This window comes from Suricata suricatta, chromosome 8, assembly GCF_006229205.1.
Source record: "Suricata suricatta isolate VVHF042 chromosome 8, meerkat_22Aug2017_6uvM2_HiC, whole genome shotgun sequence".
Classification (NCBI taxonomy): Eukaryota; Metazoa; Chordata; class Mammalia; order Carnivora; family Herpestidae; genus Suricata; species Suricata suricatta.
The window spans coordinates 2,660,574-2,687,954 of NC_043707.1; the positions used below are offsets into that span (position 1 = coordinate 2,660,574).

At 54.5% G+C, this 27,381-nt stretch overlaps 1 protein-coding gene and 1 long non-coding RNA gene across 4 annotated transcripts; one reads left to right on the forward strand and one right to left on the reverse strand.

The window, feature by feature from the left end:
- Positions 1-184: 184 nt before the first annotated feature.
- On the reverse strand, positions 185-27,144 carry NLRC3 (NLR family CARD domain containing 3). Of its 3 annotated transcripts, none has more exons than XM_029948204.1 (21): positions 27,041-27,144; positions 26,736-26,900; positions 19,603-19,695; positions 19,028-19,089; positions 18,440-18,641; positions 16,598-18,344; positions 15,545-15,631; positions 12,346-12,429; positions 11,840-11,923; positions 10,435-10,518; positions 9,185-9,268; positions 8,656-8,739; positions 7,950-8,033; positions 7,343-7,426; positions 6,778-6,861; positions 6,245-6,328; positions 4,190-4,273; positions 3,692-3,775; positions 2,929-3,012; positions 2,495-2,578; positions 185-2,185 (listed from the first exon to the last, which is right to left on the reverse strand). In XM_029948204.1, the coding sequence occupies exons 5-21, from the start codon at positions 18,615-18,617 to the stop codon at positions 2,095-2,097; spliced, it is 3,195 nt and encodes a 1,064-aa protein (XP_029804064.1). In that variant the 5' UTR covers positions 18,618-18,641; positions 19,028-19,089; positions 19,603-19,695; positions 26,736-26,900; positions 27,041-27,144; the 3' UTR covers positions 185-2,094. The 3 variants fall into 3 exon arrangements, 2 of the variants coding, with proteins under 2 accessions (XP_029804064.1, XP_029804063.1); XM_029948203.1 differs by lacking the exon at positions 27,041-27,144 and adding an exon at positions 27,022-27,033; XR_003911915.1 differs by lacking the exons at positions 185-2,185; positions 2,495-2,578; positions 2,929-3,012; positions 27,041-27,144 and having other exon boundaries at positions 7,339-7,426; positions 26,736-27,027.
- On the forward strand, positions 3,613-18,692 carry LOC115298982. Its single transcript, XR_003911916.1, has 5 exons — positions 3,613-3,980; positions 5,021-5,133; positions 13,916-14,142; positions 15,363-15,458; positions 18,528-18,692. It is a non-coding gene; the product is annotated as an uncharacterized LOC115298982 (long non-coding RNA).
- Positions 27,145-27,381: the final 237 nt, after the last annotated feature.

The following is a 27,381-nucleotide window of genomic DNA, read 5'->3' on the forward strand; positions in this document are numbered from 1 at the left end:
GCGTATTAAGAGAGGAGGAAGGCCTAAAGAAAACCTCAAAACTGTGGACATTAAAGAACCAAGACAGAAACTGGGCAGACTGGGATTGAGAGCAGATGGGGCACCACAGAAGAGAACATTCCCGGAAGACCCAGCAGTAGAAAACTGTTCAAAGTGAAAACAAAAAGACGAGGAAGTCCCACAATGTTGTTTATGAGTGTATTGCCTCCGCTCCCGTCCACCGTTCGGCCTGCTCTGTGGCAAGAGAGCTTCTCCTTGTAAATCTCACTCCTTAGCCAGCTGGCGAGATGTAGAGGCTTGTCAGTCGGCTGCTAGGGACGCGGCTTGCCCTTGAAGTCCCTGGAGAGCATGATTTTTCTCCGCTTGGCCCTGAGGTTTCTCTGGTGGCTAGGTTCCGGCAAGGCAGAGCTTCCTCCGTCATTTGGCTGCTGCATCTTTTTTTTTTTTTTGGTCGAGTTCTCAACTCATTCAGAAACTGTGCAAACCAGAAGATAGCATGGCAACACCTTGAAAGTACTAAGCCCAAAACCAGTCTAAAATTCTATACCCAGCAAAAATAACTTTCAACACCCAGTAATCCAAATAAATACTACACAAGACCTATGTTCAAATGTCTCCTGTCTCCAAATACTTTTATTTATAGCTGATTGTTTTTCTCCAGTCAAGGATCCAATCCGAGTTCTTGCATTAAGTTGTTATATCTCTTTAATCACCTACAATTTAAAAAGCCCCCAGCTTTATTTTTTTGTGGTTTTTCATGACATTGATATTTGGGAGAGGTCAGGTTATTGTTTTTTGCAGAATGCCTCTCGATTTGGATTTTGTCTGACTGTTCCTTCCTGATTAGATCCAAATCAAAATTTTGGTGAGAATACTGCCTCAGCGACGTGTCCTCAGTGCCTCCATCAGGAGCACATGTTGTCAATGTATCCCATTCATGGTGATGGTAAGTTGAATCACGTAAAGAAAGCATTTGCAAAATTTTACGTCTTTAAAGATACCTTTTTCCCCTTTGTAAATATCCCTTGTGGGGTGATAGTTTGATAATTCCCCTTTGTAAATATCCCTTTGGGGTAGATATATTCTTCCTCAACAGGCTGTCACCTGTGGTTTTAGCATCCATTGATGATTCTTGCCCAATTACTCATTTTTAAGGGAACATTTGGAACAATATTGATTTGGGTTCAAACTGTAAAATGATCGTTTATAATCTTGATAAGCATTTTCCTTGGTTATTTAGTTGGTGAGAGTTGTGGTGTCCATTTGGGAACTTTTTCGTTTCATCACAGACCGACTCCTGAGGGAATTTGTGCCTCGTAGCTCAGCTTGCTTGCCTCCATAGGGACGCTGCAGGCACGGTAGCAGATTGGGAAGCCTGCCATTGAATAACATTATTAAGGCATCAACATGTAACGTGCTACTGATGACCAGTGTGCCAGATCCCACACAACCTGTGTCCGACATAATCCATGGCTTTGTGAGATTTGGTAATGGATAAAAGATAGCAAAAACATTGAGAATGTTGTTTCTGTCTCCAGAATTCTATAACTAAGAACCTTCATTTCTGTTCAAAACAATGCTTATAGTTTTTCCATGTGTCTCTGAGGATCATACTCCTAAAACCTTCTGTTCTCCTTGAGAAAAGAAAGGTCCCTTCTGTCACCAGTGCCAAATGGACACTTCTCATGGGCTTGAAGGTACCAGCTCATTTCAGAGAGAGGGAGATGATTTTAACCAGCAGAAAAGGATGATAAAACTTAGGGGCACATGAAGACCTCAGGGTATGAATAAGCTCACACCAGCTTCTCACCCGCTGAGCTTTAAGACCTATGTCCCTGAGTCCCGTGGTGGAGGCCTTCCCTTCTCTGTGCCATAGCAGAGAATCCATGTCACCTACGCCTGGACAGACCCTGGACCAGGAGAGGTGTTCCCGACTCCTTTATCAGCACCTTTCCTGCCTTCTTGCAGGAGACAAGCATTTGTGCCTCATTCCCAGACCCCAGGGAGGAACCCTGGATGGGGTCTTTTTGTTCAAAACCTTCCAGTTGCTTCTCTGCCTGTTGTCTTGCCTGGTCCACCAGGAACATGTTTTGCTCAGATTGCAACAGTGCACGAAGGAGCGTTTGTCTTGATGGCCTCTGAGATCATCCTGGCACCAGACTCCCCAATGTGATTTCCCTGGAGGCTGGAAGAGGATTGGGACGGGGCTTGAGAGGGGACACAAGGGCTAGAGGCCTGCAGGTTCCCTTTAGTAAAGAGCAAACAGTCACTATGTGAAATGCAGAGTTCTAGGCAAGACTATGCTTCCAGGATCCCTCCCATGGGGAAGGCCCAGAATGGCTCCCTCTTATACCCAGTTGCCCTGCAGAGTCACTGAGAGACCTGGGAGTCAGCTGACTCCAAGAATTGGGCAGAAGGCAGGGCCTGACCTAGAGCCACTCTGAGGGTGAGCAAGAATGGCAGGAAAGGGCAGATGCTGCCGAGCCCCACTTACTTGATGTGCTGGAGGCTGTGGTTCCCAGAGAGTGCGGTGGCAACACATATGGCACCATCCATCCCCAAGGAATTCTCTTGAAGACTAGGCAGAGAAGAGATGGAGACAGCATCATGAGCCATTCGCGACAGAAGAACATGCATCGCAACAGCAAGGTCGAGTTCACCCCTGAGACCAGTGCCTGCAAGTAGCCAGGTGGTCCTGTCCAAGCGCATGGAGGATGTAAGACCAAAAATGCGGACATTAAATGGCTTACCTTAGATGTAAGCTAGACAGAATGAACAGACCTGTCTGCAACATGGACTCTGGAAGCGCTATTTCTATTCAGAAGAAAGCGGCTTACAGAAGAAATCAGAAGCATCTCATTTCGTGGGGAGGTTGCAGCAGAGAAGTCTGCCGTTGGGGGGCACAGGTAGGTCTCTAAAGCCACTCACTTGAGTCTTCGGAGACTTGAGTTGACCTTCAGAGCATTTGCTAAGGCTTTGGCTCCAGCTACCCCAATGGTGTTTCCTCTTAAGCTGTCAGGAAAGATACGAAACCTAAGGCACAATGACAGCTGTGGGGTGAAAACAGTACCTCCTCAGATGAGCATGGGCTGCTGGGTAGAGGCAGCGGGGACCCCCCCCAACCACGGGGGCAGTTCCTCCTTCCTGACTCCTCGGCACAGAGCAGAGATCAGCTCCGAGGGGCAGGACACACCAGGAGGGGTGACGCTGCCTCAGCCTGGGTGGTTCATTGGAGCCCTCGCCCTCTATCCCAAAGAAAGAGTAGGGCTGAGATGAGAGAGGCGACCCCTTCAGGAAGGGGGGGGGGACATGCTCAGCGTCACAGGACCACAAGAGCAGGAATGACTGGGACGTGCCTGAGGCCCCCACTGAGCTTAGTCTCCCCCTCCATCTCCCTTCTAGGGTTTGGATCTCCTAGACCAAGGTCAGTGGCCAGGGACCCCTACACAGGACCTTGGGATGAGCTTAGCCTGGGCAAGACCCAGGGGAGCAGGGGCCAGGGTAGGGATTCCCAGAGAAGAGGTGTGAGTGGGAGTGGGGAAGCTGAGGACTGCTTCCTCTAAGTGACCACGTTTAGGTGATTTGTGAGTTTCCATGTAAATTGACACCTTTTCCCTTCTGTATCTTCGTTTTGAATCAACAGCTTGGTATCTTTGGGCAAGAGACAGTAACCAGAGCCCGGAATACTCACTCGAGAATCTCCAAGGTCCTGTTCACAGCCAGGGCATCCCCTAGTGCCTGGGCCCCCTGGGTGCCAATGGAGGCCACCTGCAGACTACGAGGAAGAGATGCGGTCAGTGCGGACGGCCTGGGGCTCTCGGGCCCGCGCCCCACCCAGCCCAGCTTCCGTGCACCCTTGTCCCTGCTTCTCCAGCCCTGGACTTAGAGCTGCAGGTAGCAACATAGCGCAGAAAACCATCGGCCTGTGAGCTGTCCAAAGAACGCTATGCGTCCGGCCTGTGCTGATGCTGAGGACAGAGGTGCGGATGCTACGGATACAGGCAGGAGAGGTGGTCCCCTGGAGGGTATGAGGAAAAGCACTCCCCGAACCCCTACTTCTTACTTGTCTCAATTCCTAACATTAGGAAAATCAAACACACCTTCCTTGGCTGGGAAGCAAAATTGCTGTTTGGTAGGAAAGCATGGTACAGGGCCAGCTGCCTGGGCCACGACGCACGTCAGCACTTACTAGAGAGCGGTGAGGGCCGTGTTGGCCTTTAGTGCGCTGGCCACTGCGGAGGCGCCTTCATCCCCGATGGCGTTCTCCTGCAAACTGAACACAGAGCGTGACCCCTGGGCTCACAGGGCACGGGGCTAGCTAGCCCTCTGGTATGACGTCCAAGCTTGAACCTTCTAGATTTCATTCATGTACATAGCACAGACTAGACTCCCAGAGTTGCCAAGGGAATTACCCCCACCCCACCCCCACCCTGGCCTCCTTATTAAAATGCAGAGCGCTCTGGCATCTCTGTGAACCTGGGTCATCAGAAGCAAGCAAGAAAAGGGACACATGAAATACTCCTAAGGGTTAAGACCAAAAAAAAAAAAAAAAAAAGGGTGTGCCAGCCAGAGAATTGAGTCAAAGCCCTTTGTCTCTGCCCATTCTTGCTCGTCAGCATTTTACATCCCCCCCCCACCCACTGGAGTAAAGTCACAGGTCCTAGAACAGTAACGATTGAGAGTTTAGTTCCAGTGGGCATTGGGATTGAAGGGGGCAGTTGGCGTTCACAGTTTTAGCAGACGTGTTAGTGTGCGTGGTGCCCTAGCCTGATCCTGTCAAAGGTGGGGGGTTATGACTGAATGAGCAGGCGCCATGGGGTCTCCTACCCCCGCTGTCACAGAGGCCGCTGGGAGAAATAGGTCTCAACTGGAACCTGCAGGATGAGAGATGGGGGAGGGGGCGTGGCACATCCACGGAACCTGAAGAAATGGAGTCAAGTGGCTGGTGTGTGAAATGAAGGAAGCAGGTCTTTGGGGCCTTTTTTAGAAGCAACGCTGAGGGTTGGGTTTCACTCTACAGGCACTGGGCAGCCATGAAGCAGCTCACTCAGGATGGGGACAGATTTACATTTTGGAAAGGTGTTTGACCAGCAGTGTGAGTGGATGGACCGGAGGTGGAGGCTGTTCCACAGGGTGAGTGGAGCTGGTGGCTTGATGGTGGCCTTGGGGATAGAGGGAGGCGGTGGGACCTTGGGAGGAGAGTCGCAAGTGGGAAGCGAGAGCAGAGACGATGTTTGTAGCTTGCACGATGGGCTGGCCAGGCCCATTCGTGAGGAGAGGCCGAGGAGCAGACTCGTGGGTGGTGGTGTGGGCGGAGTGCGGGGCAGCCAAGGGGAGATGCAGAGCCGGCAGTGGCTTCATGGGTCTGGGGCTCAGGTGAGGGGTACAGATGCGGGGGCACCAGGACTTTGGAGTCCAGGAGTGTGTGAGAGCACAGCTTCTGGAAAAGAGAGCTCATTTGAGGTATGATGGCTTAGACCAGCCAGAGATGGGCTATCCTGGATGCCAAGGGAGAAGACCTGGGCGCTGTCACAAGCAGAGGAGACGCACAGGGCTAGAGACGGAGTTCCTATTCAACTCCGCAGCTGCACTCGCTCGTGCGCCTGAGGAGAAAAGCGCATGCCCACGCGGAGACCTGTGTGTGAATGTCCACAGCAGTGTCACTCACAAGAGCCGAACAGTCCAAACCACCAGATGTCCCTAGCCACATAATGGAATAGGATCCAGTCATAAAAAGGAATGGAGCCCTGATTCATGCTGCAACCTGGGTGAACCTTGAAAACATGATACTGGACGAAAGGCCTTGGTGGCAAAAGTCACATACTGTACAAGCCCTCGTTGGTGAAGGGTCCAGTGCAGGTGACTCCAGAGACACAGACCGCAGGCATGTGGTTCCCAGGAGTGGGGGGACGGGGCTGTGGGGAGTGACTGCTAATGAGTATGGGGTTTTGTTTAGGGGTGATGGAAATGGTCTCAAATTGTAGGGATGGTCGCACGACTGTGAATATACTAGAAGCCAGTGAGTTGCGCCCTTTATCTGGGTAGATTTTTGTGGTACGTGGATTATGTGTTAAAAAAACAAAAAAGAGGTAAGAACAGAGATATGCTTGCTGGCCTTAGGGCAGAGGAGGCTGTGTGCTGAGGGCCTTGGGCACGAGCCCAGCCGTGTGCCTGGTGGACGCCGAGGTTTTGGGTTTCCTGGCTGCCTTGCCCTGCCCGCAGCCCCTGCCCAGGCCCCACTCACTCGAGGCTGGTTAGGCTCCTGTTGAGCTGTAGTGCTTGTCCCAGGGCCTTGGCAGCACCGGCCTGGATGAAGTTCCACTGCAGGCTGGGCAGACACAGACACATGTGACTGCGCGGGCCAGGGCCGAGCTCAGGAAAGAGGGGACTCCCCCCGGGAGAGTCTGACGGCAGGGAAGGAGTCCTTGCAGGCCGGGGTCCTGGCCGCTGATGGGCAGAACTCCCGCAGCCCGCCTCAGCTGTAGTCCCAAGGGGTCAGTGAGCCCTCTCTGGTTAGGGGTGGACACAGGGACGGGCTCAAACGAAGACTCCAAATGGCCCCTGCATGAAGCTGGTGACACTTGGAGGCGTGATGTGGGTGCCCACCTCCCACCTTTGGCCTCTGCAAGGATCAGCCCCAGGAAGCAGAGCCTGGGGCAGGGCGTAGCCTACTGGAAGCCCCTGAGGCCGTGTCGTGGGGGAGCCCAAAGCCAGCCAGTGTGATGGCCCTGCAGCTTTGCAGAGGGGACAGGCACAGTGAGGGCGCCGTAGACTCACTGAAGGGATGTGAGGGCCCGGTTTTCTCTCACTGCCAGCGCGATGGCCTGGGCGCCCTGGTCGTGGAGGAGGTTGGCTGTCAGGCTGGGAGGAGGGGAACAGGGGCGAGTAAGCAGGAGTCTGCAGGCCTTGGAGCCCCCCATCCTTGCTCACCTGGGAATCCAGTTCCCCTCCCACCCGAGGACCAGCCTAGCGCATGTTTATTGAGTGCTGGAGTGCGCCAAGCACATGCCTTCCTGACCACGCATGGACAGAGGGCCCGGGACACATCCCCTCCCTTGAGGACTCTCTCCTGACACCTGTCCCGCCCCGAAGTCTGGCCCTCTCACGTCACCATAGGGAGGGGCCGTGGGGAGCAGGCAGGGTCCCCACGAGCCTCATCCGCAGGTAACTTATCACATGGGAGTGGAGGGGCTGCCCCCAGAGGCCAGGTCTCCGGGATCCCCCTCCCCACCGGGGCCCCTCTCCAGCCTGTAAAATGACAGGGTGATGGGGGTCTGCAGCCCCCTGTTGCCTGGGCCTGAAGGGGCCAGACGAAGCGCAGCCCCGCACCCCACTCACGTACTCCAGGTTCTTCAGGGTGCTGTTGCTGCAGAGAGCTCCAGCCAGGTGCCGGGCTCCCTCTGAGCTGATGGAGTTTTCTCGCAGGCTGGGGAGAGAGAAGACCCTGACTGCTGACCAGACATGGGGACTCGGGGTCACGAGCCCTGGCGCTCAGGCTTCTCAAGCCCGAGGAGTCCCGGGTGTGACCTGGGTGTCCCGAGCAATTGGGTGCAAAGAGCAGGCAGGGCTCCCACAGCCAGCCAGGCATCTCCCCGTGGGACTGCCACCAATGGGGCCGCCCAGGAGGAAGCAGATCGGGTGATGGGCCCTCAGAGGTGAGGGGACGGGGGCAGACGAGCGTGCCTGGCTGCCTCCTGGGCTTGCGTACAAGAGGGAGCAGCAGAGCCAGCTGGCTGAGGACCCTGGCTGTCCTCTGCCCCCCACCCGCGCCCCCGAGCGTGTGGGATGCTGGCTCCAGGACCCAGCTTCCTAGCCACAGATGTCTTTCTCACGGACTCACAGCGGGAGGTGTGGCCTTCCCCACACCAGCCTTTCCTCCCGAGTCCCAAAGGCCTTAGACACCTTGACCAAAGGGACACCCCCAGCCAGAGAGGGAAGCCGGGACTTACTTGAGGCTGATGAGGGTCTGGTTGGTGCAGAGGGCCCCCGTCAGCGCTGCCACACCCGTGTCACTGATGGAATTGCTCTGCAGGCTGCAAACAGGACATGGCAGCGCTTGGGACAGCTGTCCTGGGACCCCTAGGGAGCCACTGCTCTGGCCTGGGGACTGTAGGCATCAGGCTCAGGAGAGTTGGGGGACCCTGGGTGCTCTTCTCATCATCCCTCCTTCCTGTCCCTGTCCCCTGTGTTTCAGACCCTGCAAGGTCAGGGCAGGTGGCTCCTGGGTGACCAGCCCCTGGAGTTTAGACTGTGCCTAAATAGCTCAGGGTAAGGGGTGTGTATTGTGTCTGCAGCCAGGGTAGGGGCCGTACTGAGCTCCCCCAGCCCCCACCCAGGCCACTGTGGCCGACACCCTTTTTAGCCACCAGTGCCAGCCTAGGGGGACTTGGTGCTTGTGACTCTGGAAACTCCAGAACCAACACCAATCTCTGCTGTCCGTGGGGATGGAGCTGGTGGGTGTGACTGAACAGTGAGGTGGGCCTGGAGAGAGACTGAGGTCACAGTGTGCCCGGGGTTGGTGGTTGGCTGGATTCTGGCAGGGTGATAGCCCAGACTGGCAGCCCTTTTCTAGGACCTGCCCACCTTCTAGATGGGGATCCCAGGGACATCGCCCTCCACCCACAGCCACTCCTGAGTGTGGTCAGGCAGACTCACTCCAGGGTCTCCAGGCCCTGGTTCCCCTTCAGAGCCTTAGCCAGGACCTCAGCGCCTCCATCGCCAATGCTGTTACTGGAGAGTCTGCAAGAGATGAGAAGGTGCACGGGTTTTCTGGAGCAGCCTGGGCGGGTGGGGCCGGGGGATCAGGGTCCAGGGCAGGGTGTCCTAAGGATGCCCAGGGCACAGTCTGTTCTTGAGTCTGGTTGGTAGCCTCTGCAAGTGACTCCCCACTGCCTATAAGAGATCAAGGTAGCAAAGTGCTTCTTGACTCCCTAGCAGGGGGCAGGGCCAACTCTTGAGTGAGAGGTTTTGTGATACTTTATGTGAAGGTAGCCAGGAAGTGCTAGGAAGGCAGTAAATGTGTGTCTGAGACAGTCCTAATTCCTGGGAATCTGCAGTCCACAGCACGCACACATCTGTCCATCCGTCCATCCGGCTTGCCAGCCCCATGCTCACACGTGTTTGTGCTGGGCTGGGCTTTGTGTCAGTCACCGAGATGGAAACGTGGCCCTTCTGCATTTCTCACATGAGCTCCTTCAGACTCCTGTTCTGCTTCAGGGCGTCTCCCATCTGCTGGGCTCCCGCGGGCCCAATGGCGTTCTTCTGCAGGCTGTAGGAGAGGGAGGAGCCCTTCAGCAGAGCTGGCCACGGCCACCCCGGCCCTCGGGACAGTCTCCGGGAAGGCCAAGATCTCAGAGACCCCTCAGCTGCTCTCTCCGTTATCACAGCGTGGGCCGAGGGGTCTCGAGGAAGGGTCTGTGCGTCGTTGCCCAAGTGACGCCAGCAGACCGATGCCATTCTGTCGGGAGTCAGCGGCGAGAACAGCAGGGCTCCGCACCCACGCAACCCCCACCCCCGCATCAACCATCGGCCTCCCTCTTGACCAGCGCGCAGCGTGCCTCCCGCCCCTGCAGTCCTGCCTAGGGCACAGCCGCCCTTCCGCCTGTTCTCCGGGACCCACTTCCCTTCATACTGAATCTGGACGAGGGAGCTGCCACAAGAGAACCCCGGTGCGCACCCCCGAAGGGCAGGCAGGGCAGGATCCGGCCTGTGTAAGGCCAGATAAAAGCTAAACTACCGGGAATTTTCCCTGGTTCTGAAAGGGAACCTCTCCCTCAGAGCGTTTCTTGGAGAAAACTTGGAATTGTAGATCTGTCCCTTCGAGAAGCATGTAAATCCTCTTACAAGCTAAACAGGCCTCCTGCCAGATGGTAGCCTCTAAGGGAGCTCGGAGCCACGTCTCTGAAAGGTGCACTTGGAGGACGGTAGCCCGGCTCCAAGTTGTAATTGTCTGCTTGTCATAACGTACGAGGAGTTTGGCTTCTCCTGTGGGTAAAGGCACTCAGCGAACAGCTGGCTGCCCCAACCACCAGGCAAACTGAGGAGACACTACGGGCGACAAACGGTGCCGTCCCGTCCTCTTACTTGAGGACCAGTTATCTTGAGAACACACATGTCATGGGCTGTATCTGCTTGGCTGTAGAAAGGGGTGAGATTTCCTTTGCCAGCTTGTGCACTGACGTCTGGGGGAGTCTTCAAATAATGCCAGTGTTTCATTCTCTCCTACCTTTGTGGAGATAATTTTCTGCTTTGGAAGGAAGCGTTATTTTTAATGATTTCTCCAACACCTGTTCTGTAGGAAAGCAGGGAACATCGAGATTTCCAGGGACCATCCAGATGGGTCAGAAAGTCTTAGGCCCCCATTCATCCTTTCTTGCAGAAAACAGGCCCTTGGAGGAGAGGGGGGTGTCTCCGCTGGGCAGCATGTCCACTTACTGTAGCACAGAGAGGGTCCGGTTGGCAGCCAAGGCCTCGGCCACAGACCTGGCACCATTATCCCTGACAGCATTGCTCTGGAGGCTGAGGAGGCAAGGAGGAGGTGCGTCACCCGTGGCACACAGGAGAGCGCCCAGCGGCAGCCTTAACCCCCCCACAGTGTTACTGCGGCCCGAGGCGGGGAGCAGCCGACCACGTGCCCTTGCTGCCCCCACACAGGATTTGGGAACGGGAGGTTCCTCCCAGGGAAGCTAAGGCCTCCCTCTGAGCGTCTAAGCATTTGTCTGCTGACTGGGAACAAGGTGCCATGGTATCTGGATGCAGCATCCGAGTGTTAACAAGGATGTGGAAAAACTGGAGCCCTCATTCGCTGCTGGCGGGGATGTAAAATGGTTCAGACCTTGTGGAAAACAGTCTGGCAGTTCCTCAAAAGGTCAAACATAGAGTTACCAGACACTGGTAGGTATTTACCCAAAAGAATTGAGAACAAGAGCCAAAAGGTGGAAACAACCCAAATGACCATCAACTGACGATCGGATAAGTTGTGGTCTGCTCATACAGCAGGATATTATTTAGCCACAGAAAGGAATGGAATACTGGCACGTGCTACAATGTGGATGAGCCTTGAACACATGACACTAAGTGAAAGCAGCCAGACACAAAAGGTCTTACTGTATGATCCTATGTGTATGAAATCTCCAGGATGGGTAAACAAACACAGAGACGGGAAACAGATTGGCGGTTTCTGGGGACTGGAGGGGGAGGGGAGAATGGGAGGTGATTGATAATGAATACAGTCTTCCTTTAGGGTGAGGAAAGTATTTTGGAACTTGATAACTTGATAGAGGTGATGAGGGAACAACTGTGAATGTACTAAGTGACACTGAAATGTATACTTGGAGATGGTGAATTTCATCCCCATGAAAATACATAAATGAAAAAACAAATGACAGTACACAGTCAACTAAGGATAGGTACAACCACATATGACAACTAAAAGGAGCGCAGCAAACGACAGCAAACCAGAGGAACATTCTAGAACATGGGCTTTTCAATGTCCTGGAAAACATCTCAGGGGAACATTCTGACATCATGGCCTTGGGCATTTCCCACTCAAGGGATGAGAAGAAGTTTTCCTCGTAGATTATTTTGCTTTTCTACCTCTATACAACCTCACCCTCCTTTCCTCTATCCCCGGGTTAGGCTGTAAACACAAGTACAATGACCAAAGAAGAACTGAAACCTGAAAACTTGTGTAGATACAAGTTCATGTGGTAGCTACCTAGATAGGAGCCAGCATAGCATGCTGCCATTTTGAATCATCTCCCACTCCATGGTTGGCACCTGGGAGGGTTTTCTGGGCCCTCTGCTGGTTGTACTGGGGCAGGAAGCAGATGACACGTACCTCAGAAAGGTCAGAGTGCGGTTAATCTTCAGAGCATCTGCCAGAGCCTTGGCCCCTTGAGGTCCAATGGAGTTACTGCGGAGGCTGGCAGGAAGAAGAAAGAACTGTTTTCTTTTATCCAGTTCCCAGGGAGGAAAGAAGAAAGTTACACAACCTTTATGCTCTTTGAAAATAATGGGGTTTAAGTTTTCCTGTTTTGCGGAGATCCTTATTTAGGCGAACAAGTAAGGAATTTCCCAGCATGGCCCCACGTGACGGGGAGAAGAAAGCAGCATCTTTGCTGGGCATTGGCTTGGGCCAGGTATGGAGAGGAGAATCAAAACAGCTTTGGAACCAAACTCCGGGTGCCTCCCTGGGCTGGTCCCAACAGCTGCCGAGCCAGGAATCTGCTCACTTAGCTATCCTTCCAACCCACCCCGGGGAGACTGGTCTAGGGGACTTCACAAAGTGGCTGACGAGCTCTCCCGTCCCAGCGGTGTAAGGTTGCCCTTTGGTGTCCTACTTACTCCAGAGCGGTCAGACTTCTGTTGACCAGGAGGGATCTGGCCAGAGCTTTGGCCCCTTTGTTACTGATCTGGTTCTCAGCCAAGCTGCCCAAGGAGAAGGAGAGGCGTGGTTATTGCAGGGCTACAAATATCATGGCCTCTTCCTCAACACCAGTTTCACCAGCATCATGAGGTCCTGGACGCAGATGGAGATCAAGTGAGCCCTGGGCAGAAACACCCGGCCCAGAAAAGCCTCTGAGTCAAGTAACGTAAGGCCAGGGTGCAGGGGACAGAACCTCGCACTGGCAAAGATTCTCCAGGGCAAAGTCTGGCCAGAATCTAGTACAAGAGCTTCTACGCCAACAGCACAGCAAAGAGCATGGGCAGTTGCAGAAGTTGCCCACAAAGATCCCCAGCAGCGGTGTGCTGGAAAAAATACTGATTTGTAGCATTGGCCAATTTCCATGGTTAAATACTTTCACCAGGGCCAATTTCAAGCAGTCCCAGCTTGGGAAAATTCCTAAAACCTTAATAATCTGCTCTCGTGTACTGCAGCTGACTTCGTAGTTGTAGCTCACCACTAGCCCCTCCCCTTTTCTAACACAGGAAAGAAAAATGGTACTTACGATAGAATTAACTTCAAAGTAAAACAGAAGTGGGTGCCTGGGTGGCTCAGTCGGTTAAGCATCCAACTTCGGCTCAGGTCATTATCTCATGGTTCATGAGTTTGAGCCCCATATCAGGCACTGTGCCGACAGCTCAGAGCCTGGAACCTGCTTCAGATTCTGTTCTCCCTCTCTCTGCCCCTCCCCTGCTTGTGCTGTGTCTCTCTCTCAAAAAATTAAACATTAAAATAATAAAAAGTAAAAACAAAGATCACTTTTCTCTGCCCTGAAAGGGTGATTCCAGCAAAAGGCTGGTAGATCAACTTAATGTTGCTTCATGGGCCCAGTTTCAGATATAGTAGCTGTTGGGAGTTCTTGACAGTTTCTTAGGCAGTGAAAACTGCAGGGGGTCCCCATGGGATACAGTTAGCATCCCCACTGCTTCTCAAACTGTCTCCGAAGGCCCTCAGGGATCCTCAGAAAAGCTTCAGGAGCCCCAGAGGCTGAGGGGGCACCAAGTGCCTGGGCTCTGGGGCTCCGTGTCTCCTCTGTCAGGGCAGCAGCTCCCCAGTTGCCTGTCTTTTGCGGGGGTTCTGCCTGATAGGCCACTTTTAAAAAGGATTTCGTTGCTTAGAGTTTGAAGACCATTCATCCAGACCTCTGTCTACATAAGTGTCCTCAGGTTCTAGAGAGCCTCCGTCCCCTCTCTGCTCAGGACTTTAGTAACATAAGTAAGAACTCATGAGCCATGTGTGTTTTCTGAAGGGTGCCTTTTCAAATGAGGGTGTGGCCCTGAGGACCAGCTATAGAGAGGGGAAGAAGAGCACGTGGCCATTGAGAAAAATGTTGGCTTTTGTTCAGAATATTTTCTGAACGCTTTCTAGACTCCTTTACGTGGAATACTGGAAGCTGAAAATTTTGCTGAAGGCACCCATGAAGGAAAAACAGTAATGAAATTAATTAACGTTATTGTGTTTCTTTCAAAGGGATGGCATGTGTATCTCTGGCTGCAAGAAAAAGGTAATCCTGCTAATAATAGCTGGTCCTCGCACGGCGCTTCCTCTGTGCCTGGCCCATCGTCCTCAGCACTTGCCTTGAATTCAGCACCCACTGAAGCTGCTTCAACAATCAGAAGGCGGAGTCTACAGGCAAGGGTTCACCTGGAACCCAGTTCCTGAGAGGTGACCTCCAAACACTTGGAATGTCCTGCCTGGTAAGTGTGTCTCTGTTGACTGGGGGTCGTGGGCCACGCCGTAGCAGGTGGGCCTTCCTACCTCTGGAGGCTCCCCCTTACCCACCTCCTGTAGTCTCCGGACCCACGCCCAGGGGAGCCTCCCGGCTTGGAACGCTTCGTGTGTGCTGTTGCGTGTGGTCGCTGGGGGGCAGGTGCTGTCTGTACCCCCACACCGGAAGGACAGCTGAAGGCTTGCCCGGTCTCCCTGGGGCGCCTCACGCACCCTTCCCTCTGTACGTTTTTTAAATTAATTAATTAATTAGTTTATTTTTAATGTTTATTTTTGAGAGAGAGAGAGAGAGAGATCATGATTGAAGGAGGGGCAGAGAGCAGGCTCCGGGTTCTGAGCTGTCGGCCCAGAGCCCGACGTGGGGCTCCACCCCATGAACTGCGAGATCATGACCTGAGCCGAAGCCGGATGCCCCACCAACTAAGCCACCAGGCGCCCCTCCCTCTGCACATTTTAATCTGCATCCTTTTGACGTAATGAACTGCAAGTGCAGGTACAATAGCTCTTCTGAGTTCTGTGAGTCCTTCTAATGAATCATTAAACCTGAGGGGAGTCCCGGGGACCCCCAGACTCAGAGACACCGTTTTAACCCCACATTTCCCCTCTTTCGGAACAGAGCCCACACACAGGCATACAGGGTCACACAGAGCCCACCGCTCACCACTGTCTTCCGTGACCTGTTTTGGCTCCTGACTCAATCCACGTTTGTTTTTGTCCTCAGAGATTATTCCAGAACCCAGAGGGAGCCTTATGTGAGGATGAAGAATTCCTGTCTGGATGCTCTTCTCCAAAGTGCTTTCCCTAGTTCTAACCACCCACCCCTAGTCACAAGCCCACTACTCAGTTACTGAGACTCAGAAACGTGATCAGACTCGGAAACGTGATCGCAAGAGAGACCTCACAAGCATGGAATCTCTATTTGCCGTCAGCACATCGACTTCCATTGCATCAGAACGTTAAAGATGCAATGTTTACTTTTTTTTGCACCTTATTTAAATTAAATAGAAGTTCAAATTGAAATTTTAAATTAAAAATTTTCTAATGTTTTTAAAAGACACAGTCCTGTGCCTATAATACTATTTTGAGGGCAAACATTGAGCGAAGCTTAGAGAGCAGTGGGCCTGGCAGAAATGTTTCCATGTCCATGATAGCACCCGACCCTCACCATATCCTTTCCCTCTTCTTACAGGTGAGGTATCTGAGCCTCTGGAACTTTCTGGAATGGGCAGAAACAAGCAGCCCACGTGTTTCCAAACCACTTCTCCTTGCAAGCGCCTCTGGCCAGGTGAGCAGAGAGGAGGATGGGAAAGTAGCCCCAGACCCCGCGCAACAGGTGGGCACCCCGGGTGGGGTCTCCTGGGTCCGCGTTACCTGATCCTCTGAATGCGACAGTCCTTCACGCTCAGCACACTGCCTAGCAGCTCCATCACGGGGTCCTGGAACTGGTTGTTGTCCAGCCTGCAGGAGGCAGAGCCATAATGAGTGGCACCAGTGCCCACAGGTGGGTGGAACCAGGCGCTGGCAAACGGCTGCCCTCAGGGCAGCAGACACCCCCAGGCTGGCACCCCGTCCCTGTCTGACGTGCCCATCGCCGTGCAGCCCCTGCCACTTGGTGGCTCGGGGACCCATACTCGCATACCCATTGGGCTCGGGGCTTTCCTCGGAGGCGACACCGGGAGGCTCAGTGTTGTGAGCCCCAGGATTCCTACCCAGAAGGGCGTCTCCCCAGCAGCCCCGCACACCACGTGAGTCTGCGGGACTCGGGTTGCTAGCTCTCCTCCTTCTAGGGACTTGGCCGCTGCTCTCGGGTCCTGACAGGCCCTGGTCTTACAGACACTGAAGTCCAGAACAGGATGGAGGACAGGCGTGGGGGTTGGAGTGAGTGAGTGTGGCCTCTGTTAGCAGGGGGCCGGTTCACAGAGTGTTGTCGGTTGAAATATGTTCCCCAGAAAGATCCGTGGGTGTTCTGACCCCCACCCCCACCCGAGTGCCTCAAGCACATGACATTACTTGGAAACAGGACCCTTGCAGATATAATGAGTTCAGATGAGGTCATTCTGAGGAGGGTGAGCCTGGACACCAATATGACCAGTGTCGTCGTCAGAACACTGCGTGGAGGCAGTGACGCGGAGGCGGCGTCCGTGTGACCACACAGATTGGAGTGATGCGTCCACAGGCTGAGGACTGCCAATAAGCAGCACAAGTTAGTGAGGCAGGAGGGCCTCGGAGGGAGCTCAGGCTGCCTACGCCTTGAATTTGGACTTTGGCTTCCAGAGGTGTGACAGAACAGGTTTCTGCTGTGTTGTGGCCCTTCAGACAGCCCCTGGATGCTGACACAGGGGGGCGTGGTGGAAGGGAGTGGCCTCCGGGCCCCCTGCTGTCTCCTCCCCCCCACACCGCACACACCCCCACCGCAGCGCCCACCTCAGGCTCCGGCAGTAGAGCAGCTGGGGCAGCAGGCTCTGGAGGACGCCCTTGCCGAGGCACAGGGACAGGTTGGCCTCCTGCGCACAGGCGTCTGACACCTGCAGGAGGTAGGCCAGGGCCGCGTGGTGCCGGGGGCCGGCCAGCCCCGCCAGGCCCCGGCTCTGCATGGCCTCCTCCACGCTGCAGGCCAGCTCGGTGTGCTGCAGCTCGTGCAGGCAGTGCAGGATGTTAATGGCCCGCGCGCACACCGCCACGCCGGGGCGGAGGCAGCCCTGCAGGAGCTCGGCCGCCTGGGCGCCGTAGCCCTGGTGCTCGCCCTGCACCAGCAGGGAGCCTGCCAGCAGGGCGTTGACCCTGGGGGACAGGAGTCCTGAGAGGAAGCGCAGGAACACATCCAGCCGCCCGTCCTCCGCCTGCATGGCCCGCTGGGCCGCGCTCCGGAAGTGTGTGAGGAAGCCGAGGCGAGGCCAGGACACGCTGCCCTCGGTGAAGAGGTCGAAGATCGCCCGCTTGGAGGCCCCGTAGTAATACGCGGCCGCCACGAACTCCTGCAGGGACAGGTGCGTGAAGCCATAGGCCGGCGCCGCGGCCAGCGTCTCTTCCCGCTGCAGGAGCCGGCTGCACAGGCCGCTCTGCAGCAGAGCGGGATCCACGCCAAACGCCTTCAGGTCCTGCTCATAGAACACGTACTTCTTCCTGACCAGCCCGGAGAAGGCCAGCCGGCCCAGAGTACCCACCATCTTGCGGCTGCTGTGGGCCACCTGCTCGATGCGAGGGCTCACCTTGCCCTTCTCCTGCCCGTCCCCGCCGAGGGCCATCCTGAAGTACCAAGAGTAGAGCTCGCACAGGGTCCTCGGAGTCCACTGCCCAGAGTCCTGGGGCCCTGGCCTGCTGTGGCGCAGGTGACCCAGTGCTGACCCTGCCAGCCGGCAGAAGGCTGGGACCGTGCACATCAGGTACAGGGCCCTGTCTGCCTGCACCTGCCTCAGGACCCAGTCGGAGAGGGTGTGGTCCCCGGGGAACATCTCCTCCAAACACGCCTTGATCTCCCCCTCATCAAAGCCCCGGATCTCTGTCATCCGGTCTACTAGGCCCCCCGGGATCTGGCTGGCCACGCTGGGGCGGGAAGTGACCCAGACAGAAACTTCTGGGAAGAGGTTGCCCCGGATGATGTTGGTGATCAGGTGCTCCACCTGGATTTCCTTCTTAGTGTCCGTGCAGGCCACCGTGTTGAAGTCCAGAGGCGTCTTACACTCATCCAGCCCATCCAGGATCAGGAGGGTTTTGGGTGGGGCCACCGCCGCCAAGCCAGATTCCCCGATGTGCGGGAAGACAGAGCGGACCAGTCTGTCCGCAGACAGCTTCTCGTGGGTGTTGAGATCTCGGAAGGTCAACGGGAGCACCAGGGAGAAGTCCTTGCCAACCTGTCCCCGGGCCCAGAGCTGGACAAAGGTCCTCACCAGGGTGGTCTTGCCCACGCCAGCTACCCCAATGGTGATGGAGATTCGGGGGGGGATAGACACCCGAGACAGAGGCAGGAAGAGCCTGTCCAGGGTGATGGTCTTGGCCGCATGCCAGTCCCCACGCGTGGTCTCCACCTGTGTGAAGTCGTGCTCCTTCAGCTGCAGGTCTGTCAGCCCCTCGAGCAGCAGGAGACTGGTCAGCCTGGGCGAGGGGCCGCCCGGCTCTAGGCTGCCTTTCACCCTGTTCAGCAGAGCCTCCCGGCACTTCTGTATCCTCAAGTCTGGGAGACAGAGGCCAAAGCGGGGGTTGGGGAGGGCTGGGGAGGGGAGGGCAGGGGGGAGGGGAAGAGCCCAGGGATACCCTCCCTGTGCCTACCATCACCGTGAGGTCCCAGGGGAGACTGAGGCACCCCGTCCAGGGGCTGTGGGGCCTGGGAGCCCTGACTGCTCTTCCCGGCCAGCAGGTCCACGAGGGCTTTCACTTGCCCAGCTGGGGAGCCGGGGCCTCGGCCCTGGCCTGCTTCCCCACCAGTCCGCACCTCCTGCTTCCTCATGGGGTCCGGGATTGCTGCCAGGAGCTGTGAAGACAGGGCCCAGGTGCTGTGTGCCACATCACCACCCTGGCCTGGGACAGGTGAGTGAGCCTCCAGGGATGGGGAGGGACCCACTCTCCGTCCTTCCCCAGGCTGCTGGTGGCCCTCTCCGTCTGGCCTCCAGGAAGGGCTGGGAAGGGCTGTTCGTTCCTGGATGGCGAGCCTTGTCCCTGTGGCCAGGAGCATGACAGAGATGCGTGCTTGGGCACCCCCTGCTCATGTTCCTGGTTCCAAAGCTAAAGGTGGATCCCATGGCCAAGGCCGGCCGGCCCTGCGTTGTCCCTGTCCCATGTTGCCAGCAGCATGACAGAGATGCGGGGGCCCATGGATAAGAACCTGGCCCAGGTTGTAACCTGAGCTCCGCCACTTACTGGGTTTGTGGCACTGGGCAGGCCGCCTGAGCTCCTCGTGCTGTGCTGTCCTCATTTGTGACCTGGAAATGGAGACGGGGTTAAGAGCAGGCCTGCTTCTAAGGAGGGGACAATGCAGGAGGTCTAGTCTGGAAAGGCTGCGTGCTCTGTGATCCCAGCTCTGTGACCCTCTGGAAAAGGCAAAACTGTGGAGAAAGGGAGAAGACCATCCGTTGTTGCTGGGAGGGGAGGGGTGAGTGGAGGGAGCCCAAAGGGCTCTGAGCACAGTGGGAGCTCTGGGTGCGGCCCTGCAGCGATGGGTCCACATCACCATGCGTTTGCCCAACGCCTACAGCGATGGTGCCCCCGGTCACTGCTTTCCTGGGAACGCCTGACTCCCGCAGCACCGTTTTCTGCTGAGCACCGCAGTGTGGGGTCCCTGAGAGGCGGAGCCATGCTTGGGCCCCCCCTGCTCACGTTCCTGGTCCCGAGGCTAAGGGTGGATCCCATGGCTAAGGCCAGACGGCCCTGCGTTTCCCTCCCTCAGCGCAGGTAGACGTGCCAGGACCCCCGGCGCATCCTCACCCCCTCCTCACCTGCAGCGGGCGGGGTGTCCGACCCATGGCAGCTCCTCCTGCAGAGCCCCACGAACTCAGGGGGTGGGGGTCGGCCATCCCTTGTCCGCAGGTCTAGGAGAGAGAACAAGACACAGGGCTTGAGCAGAGGCCATGCCTACTGCTCCGGATACAAGCCCCTCACTGAAAAGGGTCTGGCCCCGCGTCTTCCAGCTTAACGGTTCTCTGGGTCTCACTGATCATCAGTTGGGGGCGGGGGTCACCTGGCTCCAGCCCCAAGGATCCGACATCCTGACCTTGTGCTTGCACTGGGCTTTCCTGGCGCTTTCACTCAGGATGAACCTTTTTACCTAGAAGGTGCTAAAAGGAGCTTAACAACAAGCGGAATAGCGTTTTCCAGCCTTTGCGTCCCAAGCGCTGCTGAGGGAGTCTGGGCGCATCAGAGGCCGGGGGCGAGGCTGTTTTCCCTCGTTTGTTCTTCTTAGGATTGAATCCAAGGGGAAAAGGAACCAGAAGGGGGTGTGACTGAAGTCGTTAACGTGGATGGATTGGTGTGGGTGTCGCTGAGGAAGCCTGTCTTTGTGCATTTAATTTTCTCTCCTAGCCCATCAACATATTAAGTATTCACATCACTTCCCATCATTTCTTAGGGAATTCTTACTACAGTACGAATATTTTGATCTCTTTACTAAAATCTCAGCACTTGCCTGGAATAAGTCTTCCCGCATGGGTTGGACCCTCCTCACCCCCCACGCGGTGGTGAGTGACGGAGTCACACTGGGCGTGCTTGTCTCTCAGGGGCGGCTTGAGCCCAAGCCATCAGGCCTCATGTTTGTGACGCTGTGTAAGTAGTTCTTTCCTCTGGGAAAAGATGCCTTCACGTCCCTCTTTCCCAGCGCCATTCAGGTAACAGCACACGAGTGCTCCCTGAAGGCTCTTTGCACTCCAGACGTTCTGTTAAGCATTGTACTTACCGCATTTGGCTTCTTATAACAACTCTCATTAAATTGTTACTGCTCCCATTTTATAGATGAGGACATTGAGGCTCAGAGAGGTTCAGTGACTTGCTTGAGGCCACGCTCCACAGTTGGGGAGCAGCTGAGTTTCAAGAGAAATCAAGGCTTCCCTGACACCAGCGTTTGTGCTGGATAATCTCCTGCCTCTTAGTGCGTCCCTGCATTTTTTTTTAAATTCAAAACATTTATTTTTATTTTTATTTTTGAGAGAGAGATGGAGACAGAGCATGAGCAGGGGAGGGGCAGAGAAAGAGGGAGACAGAATCCAAAGCAGACTCCAGGCTCTGAGCTAGCTGTCAGCACAGAGGCCAGCTCGAGGCTCGAACTCATGACCTGAGCCAAAGTTGGACCCTCAACCCACTGAGCCACCCAGGCGCCCCTTGTACATCCCCACATTAAAAAGGATTAGGCAAGTCTGTTAAATTAGCAAATACCTTTTTAGCAGTATTGATACAACCACATAATTTATTTCAATTCAGTCATTGAATCAGCAGGGATTTATTGAGGGCCCATTGTGGCCTCTGAGCACTGGGGGGTGTGAAGGGAACAAGGGAGACAAGGTCCTGACCCCGCGAGTGTGGTTGGGGTGGAGCACGTGACAGCAAAGACACGCAGGGAGGGAGCGAGGCTCTGCCGCTGACCCGTGCTGTGACACACCGAGTGCGCGTGGCGGAGTGGGCTGGCTGTCACGGTGGCCAGGGAAGCCTCTGTGAGAAGACTACTGAGGAGCAGAGATCTACAGCGTGAGAAGGAGTGAATCATGCAAGGAGCCGGGGGACAGCAAGCACAGATGCCCTGCGCGTTACTGGGGCAGAAAAGGGCAGCGAGTGGGGAAGGGGGCTCCCAAGACCGGGCGGTTTGTACTCAGTGCGGGGGGGAAGCTCCTGGAGAGATGACGCGCTGGCCTGATAGCCAGGGTCTCCTTTAGTCTGTGAGCTACACTGGCAGACTTCCAACATCGAACCGACCTTAGGTTCTTGAGTTCTATCGTCCATGTGTGTTAAGCTGTATAAAACAGGTGGGCTAGCACGAGAATAGACACAGAAGTCATTAGACCATAATATAAAGAGCCAAGGAACAAATACATATTTATATTACTTGCATACAAAGGAGATTGGTAATGTGAAAAAAATAGCATTAAAATTTTTTTTAAATATTTAATTTTAGAGAGATCAAGTGCAGGAGAGGGACGGAGCAAGAGGGGCAGAGGGAACGTGAGACAGAACCTTAAGCAGGCTCCATGCTCAGCGTGGAGCCCAACCATGGGGACTGGCTCTCACAACCCTGGGGTCATGACCTGAGCCGAAATTAAGAGTCATGGGCTCAGTCAACCGAGCCTATGGTTGTTTTTCAATTAGGTGCTAGTGCAGTAGGGAAAACGAAAAAATAAAATGTTTCAGGATTGGAAAAGAGAAAAAAAAACAATTTCACTATTCACAGCTGATGTGATTATATATATTGAAAATCCAAAAGAATCTACAACTGATTAGAACTAATACATGAACTCAGCAAGGTTTCTGAACACAAGATCAGTTTAAAAATCATACGTATTTCTGCTTATTAGCAACAATGAAATTGAAAGTAAAATTTTAAAATATTTAAAAAGCAAATATGTGGGGACACCTGGGTGACTCCATCGGTTGGGCGTCCGGCTTCGGCTCAGGTCATGATCTCACGGTTCGTGAGTTTGAGCCCCACACTGATCTTGGTGCTGACAGCTCAGAGCTGGGAGCCTGCTTCAGATTCTGTCTCCCTCTCTCTCTGCCCCTTCCCTCTCATTATCTCTGTCTCTTTCTCAGAAATAAACATTAAAAAATTTAAAAAGCAAATATCTAGGAATAAATTTAGCAAAAAACTTGCAAGACCTCTACACAGAAAACTATAAAACAATACTAAGAGAAATTAAAGAAGACCAAAACGAGGGATTTACCATGTTCATGGATTGGAAGACTTACTACTAAAAAATTGCCAGTTCTTTCAAAATTGATCCATAAATTGAATGACATTGTAATCAAAATTCCAGCAAGCTTTTTTGGTGAGGAAGGGAGGGTAGAAATTGGTAAGCTGATTCTGAAACATATATGTAAAGCAAAAGACCCTGGACTAGGCAAAAATTATTTTGAAAAAGAAGAACAAATCTAGAAGAGTTCTATTACCCAACATCAAGGCTTAGTATAGAGCTGTAGGTATTGGCACAAGGGCAGGCAGATAGCCCAGTGCAATGCAATAGAGGGGCCTGAAACAGACCCACACATGCATACCTAACAGAAACAAGTGTTTATATCCATCAAAACACAGTATCAGAATGTTCTAGCAGCTTTATTCATAGTGTCCAAAAAAATTAGAAATAGCTAATCTCTATCAATAATAGAATGGGATTTTTTTTTGAATGTTCAGACAATCAAGTCCTATGTAGTAACGACAGCAAAGGAACTACTGACAAATTCAAGTGGCTGACTCTCGCAGACACGTTGAGTGAACAGAATGCCACCCCAAAGAGAACACACTCCATTTAACGTCAGGCCCAACCAACCTGACATGATAGAAGTCAAAATAGTAGTTACCCTTGGGGGCAGTTTTTCCCGGGTGGAGGCATGCAGGAGCCTTGTAGGGCGCTGGAAACTTGTGTACGTTGATGTGGGCGATCAATATGATCACCGGTCGATACAGACACGCAGGTGTCTACGTATGTAAAGACCCACTGAGCTCACTTTACTCTCTGTAAGTTATACTTCCATTGAAAGAAAAGTGGTGCCAGCACTGTCTAAGTCTCCCAATGTGTGTAACCCAGGGCGAAGCCTTGTCAGGGCGTGGCCCCTGGACAGCACATGGCTTCCTCTCATTGGTTGTCTCGGTACACCCGCTGGTGCCCCCCTGCTGCTCCTAGGGGTATGGTGATGGCCCGGGGCATGAGGGGACAGTGTGGAAGAAGGGCTGGGCTCAGTGCTTCTCAGCCTGTGTCTAGGGCACTGTGTGTGTGTGTGTGTGTGATAAAATGTACACAGCATGAAACTTACCACTATAACCATTTTTTAAATTTTTATTCTTTTTTTTTAAATGTCTTTATTTTATTTTGAGAGAGAGAGAGGCAGAGGGTGAGTGAGGGAGGGGCAGAGAGAGAGACACACAGAATCTGAAGCAGGCTCCATGCTCTGAGCTGTCAGCACAGAGCCTGATGTGGGGCTCGAACCCACAGACTGTGAGATCACGACCTGAGCCAAAGTCAGCCGCTTAACTGACTGAGCCACCCAGGCGCCCCCCACCCCTGTTGTAACCATTTTTAAAGTGTACAATTCCGTGCCGTTAAGTACGTTTACAGTCTGTGAAACCATCACCACCATCTACCTCTAGAATGTTCCATCTCCCAAATGGGAAGCCGGCCCCTATTGAGCACGAACTCCCGTTTCCCCTCCTCCCAGCCCGCGGCACCCAGCCTTCTACTTCCGGTCACTATGAACCTGACTCCTCTAGGGACCTCAGACAGTATTTGCCCTTTTGTGTCTGTTTTCCAGGTTCATCCTTTTGTAACATATATAAAAGTTTCATTCCTTTTTAAGGCTACGTCCTAGTCTATTTTTATAGTTAGACCACCGTTTTTGTTGTTTCGTTTATCCATCAGTGGATATTTGGGTTGTTTCCACCTTTTTCCTCTTGTGAGTACATGCGTGAACACAGGCATACAAATACCCGTTCCCGTCCCCGCTTCCAGTTCCCTTGGGTGAACGCTCAGCAGTGGACTTGCTGAATCATAGGGCCCTTTTCGGGAGAACTATTTTTAAAAAGCCAGTGCTTAGCGCAACCACATAGAGGTTTATTTGGTGTGAGGTAGAGCCTCAACACGTCTGTATTTTTTAATAAATTTTTTAAAGCTTAATTATTGTGAGAGGATCAAGAGAGCGTGAATGGGGTAGGGGCAAAGAGAGAGGGTGAGACAGAGGGTCCCAAGCAGGCCTTACACTGTCAGCACGAAGCCTGATGCAGAACTCAAATTTACAAACCTTAAGGTTGTGACCTGGGGCGCCTGGGGGGCTCAGTCGGTTGGGCCTCTGACTTTGGCTCAGGTCAGATCTCACGCTCGTGGGTTCGAGCCCGCGTCAGGCTCTGTGCTGACAGCTAGCTCAGAGCCTGGAGCCTGCTTCCAGTTCTGTGTCTCCTTCTCTCTCTCCCCCTCCCCCTCTCATGCTCTGTCTCTCTCTGTATCAAAAATAAATAAAACATTAAAAAAAAATAGATGATGACCTGAGCCGAAATCAAGAGTCAGATGCCTCACCCACTGAGCCAATGGTGCCCTGGTGATTGTAATGAGCAGCCAGAATTGGAACCACTAGGCCAGAGAGAGGCTGGGCAAGTGGCAGAGGAGGGACCAAATAGTGTCTGGGAAGGTGGGAGGGGTGAGCTCCTCCCCGCCCCCCTCCTCTGGGTCAGGGACTCATCTGTCTTGCCCTGCTGACCTCTGGGCTAGGGCTGCTAGGGTTAGCAAATTAAGATACAGGACACCCACTAGAATTTGAATTTCCAGTAAACAATTCTTTCAGTATAAGTATATCCCAAGCATTACATAGGATATACTTAGACTTTAAAACCCAGGGCCAACCTCAGAGGCCAATGAAGATGCTCCCCCCATGGGACAGCTGCCTGGCCACTTGTGTGCACAGGCCCTGTGAGCAGCCCGGATGCCGCCCCTACAGGGTGGAAACTGCCACAGGCCTGCGTGCCACACATGCCACCAGGGACAGTCAGTCTGTGCCCAGTGTGGACAGCCTTCAGTGAGAGCGGAAGGAGGCCCTGAAACCAGCTTAAAGAGGGGAAGACAGGCGGGTGGCCTTCGTCTTCCCTGGGGGATCTAAATGCCATAGTCGTTCTGCGCTGCCGTGGGCAGGGCCAGCAGCCAGATGACGGGGGACCATAGGCACCCCCCCGGAGCAGACTTCCCACGCCTGGGTGTCCGCCAGAGCATCATCCATGGGGTAGGATGCAGCTAAGGACCTGCTTGCTGGTGCTGGTGTCGCTCAGACCCTGTCCCTCAGGATCCACAGCTGAGCTCATGTCTCATCCCTGAGAAGACAGGTCTTTGTCTGCCAACAAGTCTTGTCTTGTCCTGTGCTGCCCTCCCAGGGGCCTGTGCAACAGCCAGCCCCTCTCTGCCCGCCTGTACTTGATGGCTGCCCTGTGGTGCTGACCTGCCTGGGCCGCCCTCGCCTCAGGCCACAGCCTCTCTCCGGTGCTCCTGTCTCCTCCCCGCCTCCCGGGACACAAGAGTTCAGTTCTCAGCCCCCTTGAGGTGGCTCGGCACTGTGGCCATGGACCGCTTGAGACCGAACAGCCTTTCCTAGAGGTGAGAGGAAGTGGTGTCTGTGCTGCAGGACACGGCCCTTCTGAAACTGCACTGCCTGTGGGACAGAGGAGGGGCTCCCGCCCGACAGCCAGCCACAGGGTGGGCTGTGATGGTCCCCAGCTTGGGGAAAGCGTGTACCCCCATGGAAGAGACCCAGGGGAGTTCTGGGAGGGACTGTGGGGAGGAGTCTGACTGGGGAGGACCCCGTGGCCAGCAGCCAGCACGGCACAGCTTAGTAACACCTCTTGTGAGTCTCTCTGGTTACTGGCGCTCTCAGAATGATGAGGTGTGGCTGGCAGAGCCCTGGGGGTTGCCCACCGGGCATGATGATGGTGCTGGTGGAGCAGGCACTGAGTGCTGGACCCCAGCCTGCCCGCACCGTCCCCTTGGCCCTCAGGATCCTGGGGCACGTCTGGTATCGTCCCTGGCATCTCACAGGTGGAAGGTGATGCCCAGAAAGGTCTGCTCATGCCAAGTTTAGCCCCTGGGCTGCGCTGCTCAACCTCACTCTGCCTGCTGCAGCAGTTCGGCTACTTCCTGCTCCTCCCAGCCCATCTCTGGGACCTGGGGAGCGGGGCTTTGGCCCTTCACCCATCATGGGCTGTCCTGGGGCACATGTTTCTTTATTCCATGTAACGAACTAGTCCTGCTCGGTAGCTCCTGGTCCCCATGGAGACCTCTTCGCAGCGCCACCCAGCCACCACTCCCTAGACCAGCTCAGGTCTCAGAAGTCACCGTCCTTCCTGCCAGCAGTCTCTTCTTCCTCCCCCATCCTGCACTGAGGCAGCCTGGACTTGACTTACCTCCCAGACCTCGTTGCCCTGGGGATGCCGGGGCTGGGGGGCTGAGGGTGCTCCATCTTGGTGCTCCCGGGCTCAGCCCTGCTCCAGGGGACAGGCAGCTGCGTGGTGGTGAGGATGTCCTGGGATTCTCTGTTGCCGGTCAGTTGGGCCCTGACCCCTCAGGATCTGTGCAGGGCAGAAGCAAAGCCCTGTTGGAAGGGATGGGGAGGCACTGACCGTGCAGAGCAGGGGGGTTCCTGCCCCCCCTCCCCGGCTCCTGCAGTCCCCCAGGCCCACTGGCTCTCACGGCAGTCAGGGCTCCTCACCTCTTCCTGTGCAGGGCTCCACCTCAACCCTCCTTCCTGTCTGATTTCAAAAGCCAACAGCCTCTCAGACAAATCAATGAGCCGCAGCTGCCCCGGCTTTGGCCTTGTCACCACCCTGTAATTCAGAGAGGCAGGAGGTGCCGCCAGGATCTTCAGATCTGACTGATACTGAGGAGGGACGTCCAGCGAAGGCCACAGAAGAGAAAGGACTCACCATGAGCAGACCTTTGCTTTTTGGGGGGTGGGAGGGGAACCAGCCTAGCCACGGGGACATTCAGTGACCTGCCCAAGGCCACACAGCAGGAAGCCGGCCTCTCTGTCTGGAACGGAGTCGTCTTACT